The sequence below is a fragment of the Erythrolamprus reginae genome, chromosome 7, assembly GCF_031021105.1.
Source record: "Erythrolamprus reginae isolate rEryReg1 chromosome 7, rEryReg1.hap1, whole genome shotgun sequence".
Classification (NCBI taxonomy): Eukaryota; Metazoa; Chordata; class Lepidosauria; order Squamata; family Dipsadidae; genus Erythrolamprus; species Erythrolamprus reginae.
The window spans coordinates 70,510,036-70,522,722 of NC_091956.1; the positions used below are offsets into that span (position 1 = coordinate 70,510,036).

General features: G+C 39.0%; 1 protein-coding gene across 2 annotated transcripts in view; it reads right to left on the reverse strand.

The window, feature by feature from the left end:
- Nucleotides 1–3,835: 3,835 nt before the first annotated feature.
- Nucleotides 3,836–12,687, reverse strand: part of TTC29 (tetratricopeptide repeat domain 29) — a 110,232-nt gene continuing 101,380 nt past the window's right edge. For both annotated transcript variants that reach the window (XM_070757775.1, XM_070757774.1), the window contains exons 11-12: nt 4,245–4,308; nt 3,836–4,012 (exon numbers count right to left, since the gene is read on the reverse strand). In XM_070757775.1, coding sequence (XP_070613876.1) covers nt 4,012; nt 4,245–4,308 — 65 coding nt within the window. In that variant the 3' untranslated portion in view covers nt 3,836–4,011. The remainder of the gene's footprint in view (nt 4,013–4,244; nt 4,309–12,687) is intronic.

Below are 12,687 nucleotides of genomic sequence, written 5' to 3' on the forward strand. Positions count from 1 at the left end.
CCACCCCGAGTCTACGGAGAGGGGCGGCATACAAATCTAATAAATAATAATAATAATAATAATAATAATAATAATAATAATAATAATAACAATAATAATAATAATACTTTCCACTAGAAGAGAGTTCCTCCTGGTTCGGACTGGTACACCCGAACCAGTAGCAAACCACTGATGACATCACAGTTTTGGGCGGTGCAGGTCCATCTCTTTTTTTTATTTTTTATTTTGGATTTTTTGGAGGGATTTTTTGTTTTTTTAAATTCTGCACATATGCAGAAGCAGAGTCCTAGCACTGTGCCTGTGTCATCATCTTGTTTTTGGCTTTTTTAAAAAAAATGATTATTTTTTTTTGCACTGCACATGTGCGTGACGCGTGCACATCTGCCTTCCAGCAATAATAGAAGGGACTTTTAGTAATAAATACAATTATCATGCAGGAACCTCTATCAATCTCAAGACTATGCTAAATCCGTAGCAGGGTTTGTAAAAATCCTTCAGTATTTATTTAAGGACCTGCCTGACTCTCAAATGACCCTGACTGCTCACAATGTAACAAAACAAACCTAATTAAATATCATACAAGATAAATTCATAGGATGGACATTCATCCATCAACACAAAACATATGCCACAAAGGACTTAATTCAAAAAGGAAACCAAAAGGAAAAGGCCAGTGTATAGCGGAGTTTAATATGTGGCTAAAGGAATGGTATAAAAGGGAAGGCTTTGGTTATACAGTGTTCCCTCGATTTTCGCAGGGGATGCATTCCGAGACTGCCCGCGAAAGTCGAATTTCCGCGAAGTAGAGATGTGGAAGTAAATATACTATTTTTGGCTATGAACAGTATCACAAGCCTTCCCTTAACACTTTAAACCCCTAAACTGCAATTTCTCATTCCCTTAGCAATCATTTAGATTATTACTCACCATGTTTATTTATTAAAGTTTATTAAAAATATATTTATTAAAAGCGGACGAAAGTTTGGCGATGATGTATGATGTCATCAGGTGGGAAAAACCATGGTAAAGGGGAAAAAACAGCAAAGTATTTTTTAATTAATATTTTTGAAAAACCGTGGTATAGCCGTTTCGCGAAGTTCGAACCCGCGAAAATCGAGGGACCACTGTATTAGTCATGTCTGCAGCTGGTCCAATGAAAAACTGTACAAAAGAGATAGTTTGCATCTGTCAAAACAAGGGAGTGAATTACTTGGCATTAAATTCAGAAATTTTTCTAGATAAACATTTAAACAGAACAGCGGGGATAGAAAATTAATTACTGCAGAATTAATTATTGCAGTCCCCAGCAATTTAAAATTAATAGGGTTATCAGTGCATGTAACATAGATATTTATGCAGGTAAGAATATCAATTTGCTGTCAAGCAAAAACAAGCATTTAATAGTGAGTGCCATACCACGTGCACTAATTAAACAGGTGGTAAGGCTACGGGACAACATAGGTTAGGAAATACGGGTCAGTCAAAATGGACTCAAATGTCTCTATATCAATGCACAGAGTATGAGATATAACCAGGGTGAATTAGAAATTCAAATAAATGAGGGCAGATGTAATATTGGTGGGATGAAGCCCACAAATGGAATGTATAGCTAGAAGGATATAAATTATTTAAAACAAATAGACCAAATAAACGAAGTGGTGGAGTTGCACTATATATAAGAAATAACAGTAATTACATCTCTACAGAAATAGAGCACAACAATGATGAAAACTGCCTTGAATGAATTTGGGTCAATGTAAAAAAAGAAAGGTGTGTGTGTGTGACATTAGGTGTGTGTGTGACATTGTCATAGGTCTAAACTATAGGCCACCCAACCAAACAAAGGAACTTTTTTGCTAGTCAGCTAACTAAGCTATGTAGGAAGCACATCACAATAGTAATGGGGGATTTTAACTACCCTGACATCAACTGGGAGACAAACTCTGCACCAAGTGGAAGATCAAACAGGTTCCTGACAACTTCTGCATGCACAGAAGCCAAATCATACGTGATGATGTGCACTTGCGCAATTTCAGAGGATTTTTTGCTTCGTGCATGCGCAGAAGCAAAAAGGCCTGGAAACCGGTAAGTAACAGCCGCTTGTCCCTACTCCCCCCAACGCTCCCCCTGCCATGGCCCTCACTCCCCCCACCACTTGCCCTGTGGTGGCCCTCACCCTTGCTCCCCCCACCACTTGCCCTGCTGCGCCCTTCGCTCCCTGCCGCTCACCCTGCTGTGCCCCTTGCCCTCACTCTCCACGCCACTTGCCCTGCCGTGGACCTCACCCTCGCTCCCCTGCCACTTGCCCTGCCACGCTCCTTGCCCTCGCTCCCCCCGCCATTCACCCTGCCGCGCCCTTCTTGGGCTCCTACGGGAACAGTCAGGAATGCAGTTCCGGTAGCAAAATTTGGAGCTCCACCCCAGAGCAACCAATTTGCACTGAAATATGTTGAAACAAATGCATAAGCCATGCTCACAGAGTGGTAGTAAAAATTTTGGTAGCCCATCACTGCCGTCACCCTTGGTCCCCCTGCCGCTCGCCCTGCTGCACCCCTCGCCCCTGCTTACCTTTCTCCGGTGCTCACCTCCTGCAGGGGCCATGGCACAGGGAGCAGACCGAGTGGTCCCAATTCTGGCCAGGCGGCTTGCTCTGTACTCTCCTGCGCTACAGGCATCTCTCCTACGGCCCAGGAGATCAAAGTCCAGGCCCCAGCTGCCGCTCTAGATGCAGCAGCAAGATTTGGCTGCTGCGCATGTGCAACAACCAAAATCTCTTTCTGGCAGCAAAAATTGCTGGTTTCTTTGATTCCGCGCATGTGTGGCAGCAAAACCTCGGTAATTTTTACTGGAATCGTGCATGGCACGTGCACACCGCACGGCAATGGAGCAAACCTATGCGCTCCATTTCTGTCACCAGACTGGCATTCCCGGTTTGAGGCCCACCCCTGATTACACCCCAAATTTCTGAAGGAACTGGCACAGAGGTGGGGTCCTCCCGGTTTGGACTGATTTGCCCAAATTGGTAGTGACCCGCTGGTGATGTCACCATAATATCATCAAACCAAATCAGTCAGTGCTGGTCTATGAGCGCTGCCATCTTTGTAAATAATTTTTAAATTGGGGGGGGGATATTTTTCCTTCCGTGCATATGCAGAAGTCAAGTTTCTGGCACTGCGCATGTGTCGCCATTTTGTTCTCAACTTTTAAAAAATGGGTTCTTTTACACTGCACATATATGCGCACACAAAGCCTGTGTGCCCACAAGGCACAGACACATAGCAGGGGAGGAGGTGAACCAGCAGCGAGGTAAGTTAGAAAACCCATCTCTGAACTGGCAGATGTGATCTCAGAACCACTGAAATATACCTTTCAAAGATTGTGGAGCGCTAGGGAATTGCTAGCGGACTGGAAAAGGGCTGATGAAGTTTCCATCTTCAAAAAAAAGGGGGGGGGATTAATCTAGGAAACTACAGACTTATCAGCCTGACCTCAAGATCAGGGAATATTTTGGAAAAGATAATCAAGCAATGAATCAGCAAAAACCTAGAAGCAAACAAAGTAATAACCAAAAGCCAACATGGATTTGTGAAAAGACACCTGACAAAAAATAAATTAGAGATTTTTAAAAACTGAAATATATATAAGAAAAGCTATTAATTTCGTTAATAATATCACTCAATTATGATTTTAATAAATGAAATTAAAAAGCATGGAACAAAACTATAAATATTAGTTATATCAGATATTGAATTTTAATATATTAGTTTATTTTAATAGGAATTAGAGCAGTTATTTAACTACAAAGGATGGAAAGTCTACTACGTTTATAAATATGTTTTTGGTGCTTTTTATTTATTGTTTAATTTTGAAGATTATGGATACAAAAGCTAGACATATTAAAATATTCATTTGATTAGTCTATTTATTTAGTCTTATTTTAACATTTCAAGATAAGTTTAAACCAGCATCTCCTTATATTCATTCATCAGCTTTAGAAACTCTTCAATAGATTCTGCAAAATGAAAAAAAGAGCGAAATGTAATTAATCATTTAGCTTTTAAACTGTGAAAAACTCTTGTTTTTAAAATACATTAATATCATTTCATCAAGAGTAAAATTTCCTTGGATGCAACACAAATATAATGAAAGAACATTTGAAGAAAGGCCAGACTATATTATTTCCGCAAGCATTAACTATAAAATGTATTTTGGATATAGAGCAAGATATATACAAAATATTGTACCAGATAGTTGCTTCAGATGTTGGATTGTAGCCATTAACTTCATTATTTTCTTCTTGTTGGGTATCTAAAAAATTAAAAATATGTAGATTAGTAACATCTACCTAAGTAAATTGCATGGTGACTATACCCCTTCCAGACCAATGCTGTTCCTGTACAGTTTAATTTTTTTTTTAAAATCAAGATTTCATTTGTCATTATTTGTTTAAGCCTCTTATAAGGTATTTCTTCCAACAGCCTTCATCACATTCAATTAAAAGCAGATCAGTGAAAAATGAAAGGAATGTCACAGTCATATAGGGTTTTTTTTGAAGACCCGGGTCCCGTCAACTAAACAATGCCGCCTGGCGGGACCCAGGGGAAGAGCCTTCTCTGTGGCGGCCCCGGCCCTCTGGAACCAACTCCTCCCAGAGATTAGAATTGCCCCAACCCTCCTTGCCTTTCGTAAGCTACTTAAAACCCACCTCTGCCGCCAGGCATGGGGGAATTAAGATTCCTTTTCCCCCTAGGCCTTTACAATTTTATGCATGGTATGTCTGTTTGTATGTATGTTTGTTTTTTTATATTAAGGGGTCTTTAATTTGTTTTTAGTATTGGATTACTATTGTACACTATTTTATGATTGCTGTTAGCCGCCCCGAGTCTTCAGAGAGGGGTGGCATATAAATCCAATAAATAAAATAAATAAAATAAATAAATTCAAGGTTATCAAACTGATTCAAAATCCATCTTCTGCAATACAAGTTATTTTAGAAACACTGAGATAATTCGGGGCAACATATTACATCAAGTAAAAGTATTTACATCATTATTAGTATATATCTTTCATCAGATACATATATTTATTTATTCCACTCTTTCTAGACAGATCATATTTTGAACACAATTCGGTGAAGATATAAAATTTATGCAAATATTATAATCATGCCTGCGTGCAACTGCCATGACAATAGTAAACTATTGTAATTAAATTGGTTGAATTCAAGCTTAAGAATCTTTAGTTCTAAAAATAATTTATTAAATTATGAAAAAGATAACATTATACATTAAGCAGAAAATATTTGTGCACTTGTCATAAAATATAATTAATAAGCTTATATTTATTATTCCAATAAACGGTTAAGGTTTTCTATTCACTGTTTGAATTAATGCAACAAAGATTCACCTAAGCATTTATTTATTTATTTATTTATTATTTATTAATCAGATTTGTATGCCGCTCCTCTCCGCAGACCCGGGGCGGCTCACAGCAATAATAATACAATGTAAACAAATCTAATATTTAAGTTAATTTAAAACCCCAATTTAAGAAACCAATCATACATACTGACATACCATGCATAAATTTTATAAGCCTAGGGGGAAGGGAAAGTCTCAATTCCCCCACGCCTGACGGCAGAGGTGGGTTTTAAGGAGCTTACGAAAGGCTAGGAGGGTAGGGGCAACTCTGATATCTGGGGGGAGTTGGTTCCAAAGGGTCGGGGCCGCCACAGAGAAGGCTCTTCCCCTGGGTCCCGCCAAACAACATTGTTTAGTTGACGGGACCCGGAGAAGGCCAACTCTGTGGGACCTAACTGGTCACTGGGATTCGTGCGGCAGAAGGTGGTCCCGGAGATATTCTGGTCCGGTGCCATGAAGGGCTTTATAGGTCATAACCAACGCTTTGAATTGTGACCAGAAACTGATCGGCAACCAATGCAGACTGCGGAGTGTTGGTGTGACATGGGCGTATTTGGGAAAGCCCATGATTGCTCTCGCAGCTGCATTCTGCACGATCTGACGTTTCCGAACACTTTTCAAAGGTAGCCCCATGTAGAGAGAGTTACAGTAGTCGAGCCTCGAGGTGATGAAAATAATATCTTTTAGTGGTAGTTATACTCCATAATGGGGAGTATAAACAAGAGGTCACTTCTCATATGAATCAATTGTAGACCAATAAAACTTTAACTTGTCAGTATTACTGTTGAACTGATTTAAAAATAACTCCTAGTGTTAGTAGTCAGCTATAATTTTTACTAATAACTAATACATTAAAAATAATACATTCTTAAGACCAGTTTGTGAAGTGGTTAATGTTTTGAAAAACAATAGAGAAGACTCAAATTCAGGACAAAACTGTGTCAAAAGCTTATTGAGTGATTTTGGGACTGTCACAGTATCGCAACATAATTATTTTACAGAATTGCTGTGAAATAAATGGAAAGAAAAAAAAATGTTTGGGCTCTTTGAGATCTGGGAAAGGAGAAATTCTTCTTTTTCAAGTAACAAGAAAAGCATTTAAACAATAAACTCCTGAACTTGTTTTCTTTTTTTAAAAAACCCTGTGTGGAAACCAGTTATTCAAGAAAACAAATATAATAAAAATATTTGTGCCATGTTTCAAACCAATAATATTCTTTATATAAAGCAAAGAGTGTATAACACTTGTGATGGTATATTTTAATAGTGCTGAAAAAGGTATAGAACTGTTAGAGTGCATGGTAAGTACTATTTCATTTGAAATGGCAAAAAGTCCTTCTTCAAAGTAGTTACTGAGCTATTGAGGTTAATTTGCAATAACCTGAAATGCTCTATCCAAATGGACAGGAATGCTCAAAGCAACAAACAGATAAATGTACTTCAGAAATGGAGCAGATTGAATAGATGTAAGCAACCTGGAAGAAATGAAAGAAAAGAAGCTGAAGAAGACCAAAAAATACCTTATTAAGAAATACAGTGATACCTCATCTTACAAACGCCTCGTCATACAAACTTTTCGAGATACAAACCCGGGGTTTAAGATTTTTTTGCCTCTTCTTACAAACTATTTTCACCTTACAAACCCACTGCCGCCGCTGGGATGCCCCGCCTCCGGACTTCCGTTGCCAGCAAATCACCCATTTTTGCGCTGCTGGGATTCACCCTGAGGCTCCCCTCCATGGGAAACCCCACCTCCGGACTTCCGTGTTTTTGTGAAGCTGCAAGGGAATCCCAGCAGGGGAATCCCAGCAGCGCAAAAACGGGCATTTCGCTGGCAACGGAAGTCCAGAGATGGGGTTTCCCAGCGAGGGGAGCCTCAGTGAAATCGCAGCATTGCAAAAACACAGAGGTCCGGAGGTGGGGTTTCCTATGGAGGGGAGCCTCAGGGGAATCCCAGCAGTGCAAAAACGGGTGCTTCGGCTGGCAAAAGGGGTGAATTTTGGGCTTTCACGCATTAATCGCTTTTCCATTGATTCCTATGGGAAACATTGTTTCGTCTTACAAACTTTTCACCTTAAGAACCTCATCCCCGAACCAATTAAGTTTGTAAGACAAGGTATCACTGTATCTCCTAGAAAGGGTGGAATGGAGATAATAACAAATAAAGAGCAAATAACAGCTATAGCCAGGAAGACCAATAGATACAAAGCTTGTATTGTATGCCATAGCCCAGTGGTTCTCAATCTAGGAGTTGGGACCGTTTTGGGGGGGTCGAACGATCATTTCACAGGAGTCACCTAAGACCATGGGAAAAGACAAATTTCCGATGGTGTTAGGAACTAAAGCTTTTATTCTGGTGCCTTGGAATATATTTTTACAATTCGACCAATCAGGCGTTTACAGTGGGGGTGTTCCTTTGACTTTCCTGCCAATCAGCTTAAAGCTCTGTTGGTAGAATTGGCACTAGACTTATGGTTGGGAATCACCACAATATGAGGTACTGTATTAACGGGTTGTGGCATTAGAACCCTTGAAAACTGAGAATCTTCAATTTCAGTCAAATCAGTTTTTAGCAAGCCAGAAACGGGAACAACTAGAGTAAACCAGTCAAAAGAGCTGACACCAGTGAAGAGTTGACATAAGAAAAAACAGTGAAATTCTTAGTGCAGCTCTGGGACTATAGGAAATAAATAAAAAAGAACCTAAAATTAAAAAAACAAAATGCAGAAATGGTGCAGAAAAGGTCAAGGCAAATTTTGATTTGACTAGCACCCATATTTTTTGTTGAAACATCTAACTAGTGTACCTTCACTCACTGTCAAGAAGTTTAATAACATACTGCAAAGAGATGAAATTGAAGCTTGATTAACATTTGGCAAAATGTATCTAGTAAGGAACAATCTTGTAAGGCAGTGATTTTCAACCTTTTTTGAGCCGCGGCACATTTTTTACATTTACAAAACCATGGGGCACAGTTGGGGGGGGGGCTAAAAAAAGCTTGGACAAAAAAATTCTCTCTCTTCCTCCCTTTCGCTCTATTTCTCTCTCCCTCTTTCTCTCCCTTCCTCTTTTTTTCTCTCTTCCTTCTTTTCTCTTTTTTGCTCTCTTTCTCTCTCCCTCCCTACCTCCCTCTGTTTTTCTCACCCACCTTCCCTCCCTCCCTCTCTCTCTCTTTCTTTCTTGCTCTCTTTCTTTCTTTCTTTCTCTCTTGTTCTTTCTCTCTTGCTTTCTTTCTCTCTCTTGCTTTCTTTCTTTCTTTCTCTCTCTTGCTTTTTTTCTTGCTCTCTCTCTTGCTTTCTTTCTCTCTTGTTCTCTTTCTCTCTTGCTCTTTCTTTCTCTTGTTTTCTTTCTCTCTTGTTCTCTTTCTCTTTCTTTCTTTCTCTCTCTTGCTTTCTTTCTCTCTCTCTTGCTTTCTTTCTCTCTCTTGCTTTCTTTCTTGCTCTCTCTTTTTCTTGCTTGCTCTCTTGTTTTCTTTCTCTCTTTCTCTTTCTTTCTTTCTTTCTCTTGTTTTCTTTCTCTCTTTCTCTTGTTTTCTTTCTCTCTTTCTCTTTCTTTCTCTTGTTTTCTTTCTCTCTTTCTCTTTCTTTCTTTCTCTTGTTTTCTTTCTCTCTTTCTCTTTCTTTCTTTCTTTCTCTTGTTTTCTTTCTCTCTCTGAGCTTCGCAGCACACCTGACCATGTCTCCTGACTAGTGTGCCACGGCACCCCGGTTGAAAAACACTGTTGTAAGGAATAACTTGTTTTTTGTGTATATGCTAAACTGAATTGATTTCCTGCTGAGCTTCATAAAGTCTAGCTCACTAATCCAAATAAGAGTTGTTCTTGGATATTTTTGTCCCTCAGTCAAGAACTCTATCCTTCAATTCTGTAACTACAATCATATCATGTATGTGAGGTTGATGGAGCAAAAACCCAACTATAAAAGGAAGAGTCTATGGAGAGGGGCAGCATACAAATCAAATAAATAGATAGATAGATGATAGACAGATAGATAGATAGATAGATAGATAGATAGATAAATAGCAGCAGATTCTAGAAATTTGTCCTGATAAGCAGTTGAGCAAAACAGTGAAAAGAATTGTTTTATGTACTGTATATAAAATGCACAAGTTATCTGCTTTCACTCTCTTGGTTGCCATAAAAGGTATTTCCTAAGCAACACTTAGAGAAATCTATGAGGAATTAAAATGATTGTATAGCTTTAAAATAATTTTTCCTGATTTTGGCTGATTTTGTAAATTTTGTATTGGGATTCACCAATAAAAAGCTTCATTGAAAAATATTTTTCAGTGGCAACAGCTCCTTAGTGGGAGCAGCAGCAGTAACCTACTGGCTTTCAGAATTTGTGCCTCTAGTGCTTTCCAGCCTCAGGACTAAAAATCCAACATTTTAATATTTTCTAAAGTTGCAAATTACAAATCTCTGCTCTGCTCTCTTCAGAATCACCTGTATTTGGTTTTAATCATTCCGTCCTGCTTCAATAGTTTTGTAGACTTCGACAGCACTTATAGCCTTCAGGATTTCTAGAGTGTTCAACTCACATTTCAACTCCTTATAGACTAAAATATAAAGGTTCTTCAAACCTAGCAATTTATTTATCCATTCATTCATTCATTCATTCATTCATTCATTCATTCATTCATCCATCCATCCATCCATCCATCCATCCATCCATCCATTCATTCATTCATTCAATTTTTATGCCGCCCTTCTCCTTAGACTCAGGGCGGCTTGCAACATGTTGTCAATAGCACTTTTTAACAGAGCCAGCATATTGCCCCCACAATCTGGGTCCTCGTTTTACCCACCTTGAAAGGATGGAAGGCTGAGTCAACCTTGAGCCGGTGATGAGATTTGAACTGCTGACCTTCAGATCTACAGTCAGCTTCAGTGGCCTGCAGTACAGCACTCTACCTGCTGCGCCACTTTTGACCAATTTGAGTTGTTTTTGTAAAATGGAAATGTTAAAAAAAAAAGGGGGAAGCAATATTTTTTCTAAAAAAATACATATGTTTAAAGATGCAACCGAAACAGCTATTATTTTAAAAGTTTTTAAATATATGGTCTTGTGCTTCTTTTAAAGCATGTCTTACCGTTTTAACATTGTATATGGGTATTTGGTATTAAATGATCAACTTTCTGACAATGCAGAAGTGGACAAGCACAACTAATGGAATAATAGCCTGCAGGGTTGACCTAAGTGATATACGAATGTAATCAACCTTTGTGATGTCTATTCAGAAACAATCTCCTTAGCTTTCAAGTGTATCATATATTTCAGCACAGAAAACTGTGTGAAGAAAATCTCTGCAGACTACACAGATACAATATGGTCTTCATATCCCTACAGTGAGTTTGTGTTTGTTTTGAGGTTAAATATAAGGTAATAGCTACTGTATATTCATGTAAGCTGAGAAAACCACATTTGATTTGTTGAAGAAATATTACTCTAGTTACCAAGGGCCCTATTCTGTAATTTTGACACAGTTTTTTATGCAGTTCATTGTGTCCTCTTTTTTTACGAGAATGTGCCAAATAAACAATGTCTCCATAACATGATTTTACAAAGCCCACTACTACTATCTTCTAAAGCATTTGTTTTAAAGTTATTAATAATACTTATATACAGTGATACCTTGTCTTACGAACCTCTCATCATACGAACTTTTCGAGATACGAACCCGGGGTTTAAGATTTTTTTGCCTCTTCTTCCAAATTATTTTCACTTTATGAACCCGCCACCGCCACTGGGATGCCCCACCTCCGGACTTCTGTTGCCAGGCGAAGGCTCCCCTCGCTGGGAAACCCCACCTCTGGACTTCCATTGCCAAAGAAGCACCCGTTTTTGCGCTGCTGGGATTCCCCTGAGGCTCCTCTCCATGGGAAACCCCACCTCTGGACTTCCATGTTTTTGCAATGCTGCAGGGGAATCCTGAAGTCTGGAGGTGGGGTTTCGAGGACTTCAGTGTTCTTGCGATGCTGCAATTTCGCTGAGGCTCCTCTCTCTGGGAAACCCCACCTCCGGACTTCTGTTGCCACATGAAGGCTCCCCTTGCTGGGAAACCCCACCTCCGGACTTCCATTGCCAGCGAAACACCCATTTTTGCACTGCTGGGATTCCCCTGAGGCTCCCCTCTCTGGGAAACCCCACCTCCGGACTTCCTTTGCCAGCGAAGTGCCCATTTTTGTGCTGCTGGGATTCCCCTGCTGGGATTCCCGTGCAGCATCGCAAAAACATGGAAGTCCGGAGGTGGGGTTTCCCATGGAGGGTAGCCTCAGGGGAATCCCAGCAGCGCAAAAAGGGGTGCTTCGGCTGGCAAAAGGGGTGAATTTTGGGCTTGCACACATTAATCACTTTTCCATTGATTCTTATGGGAAACACTGCTTCATCTTATGAACTTTTCACCTTACGAAACTCATCCCGGAACCAATTAAGTCCATAAGACAAGGTATCACTGTACCTAGTAATTAATAAGGCACAATATATTGATCAATAGAAGGAATAAAGTTAGGAACATTATTCTGGGTAGTTTTCCTACCCATTGACATTCATGAGAATTGTACAAAGCCCAGTTGTATAAAGAAAATTTCTTTAGGAAGTGGTGGATATGTTAATCCCATATTTTATTTTATTCTCTTGAGCTAATGAAAAAACAGAAATGCAATAGGATATAAGGTTCTTGCCATCTGAATTATGTCAATCCTGGTCAGGTTCTATGCGATGTGATAAACATACATTCTATGTTAGTATAATATATGTCAGTATAAAAATATCACGTAAATGATTTGCATCTATGCTTATTGAAACAATAACTCAGAAACTAAGAAATGATGTAGTGTACAAGGAGATAAATTGAGTTATATAAAATGAATGTCAAAATCTTAGATGTGGTCCTACTATCCTCAAATAAAATAAATTATAATATATATTATAAAAGTACCCTTAGTTATTATTTTAATTTATGTTAAAAGCTTTTTGTGCATAAGACTTATATGTGCATAATTTTATGACTATCAAGAAATTGTGTATGTTTGTGTTCTTTTGGGGGGGAGAGAGAATGAGAGAGATTCACTTTAGAAAAGGGAAAAGAAGAAAAAATAAATAAAGGGATGAAGAAAGATTTATTTCAGAATTTCAGTCAGATGCAAACTTTAGCAAACAAATTTAAGATGTCTTGCTTGTTGCTGGTAGAAGAAATTCTAATCTCCCCTACCTATCTTTAAATTTTGGGTGAAACCTGTTGTGGTTCAGCCTGAGCTGCTCAGGGA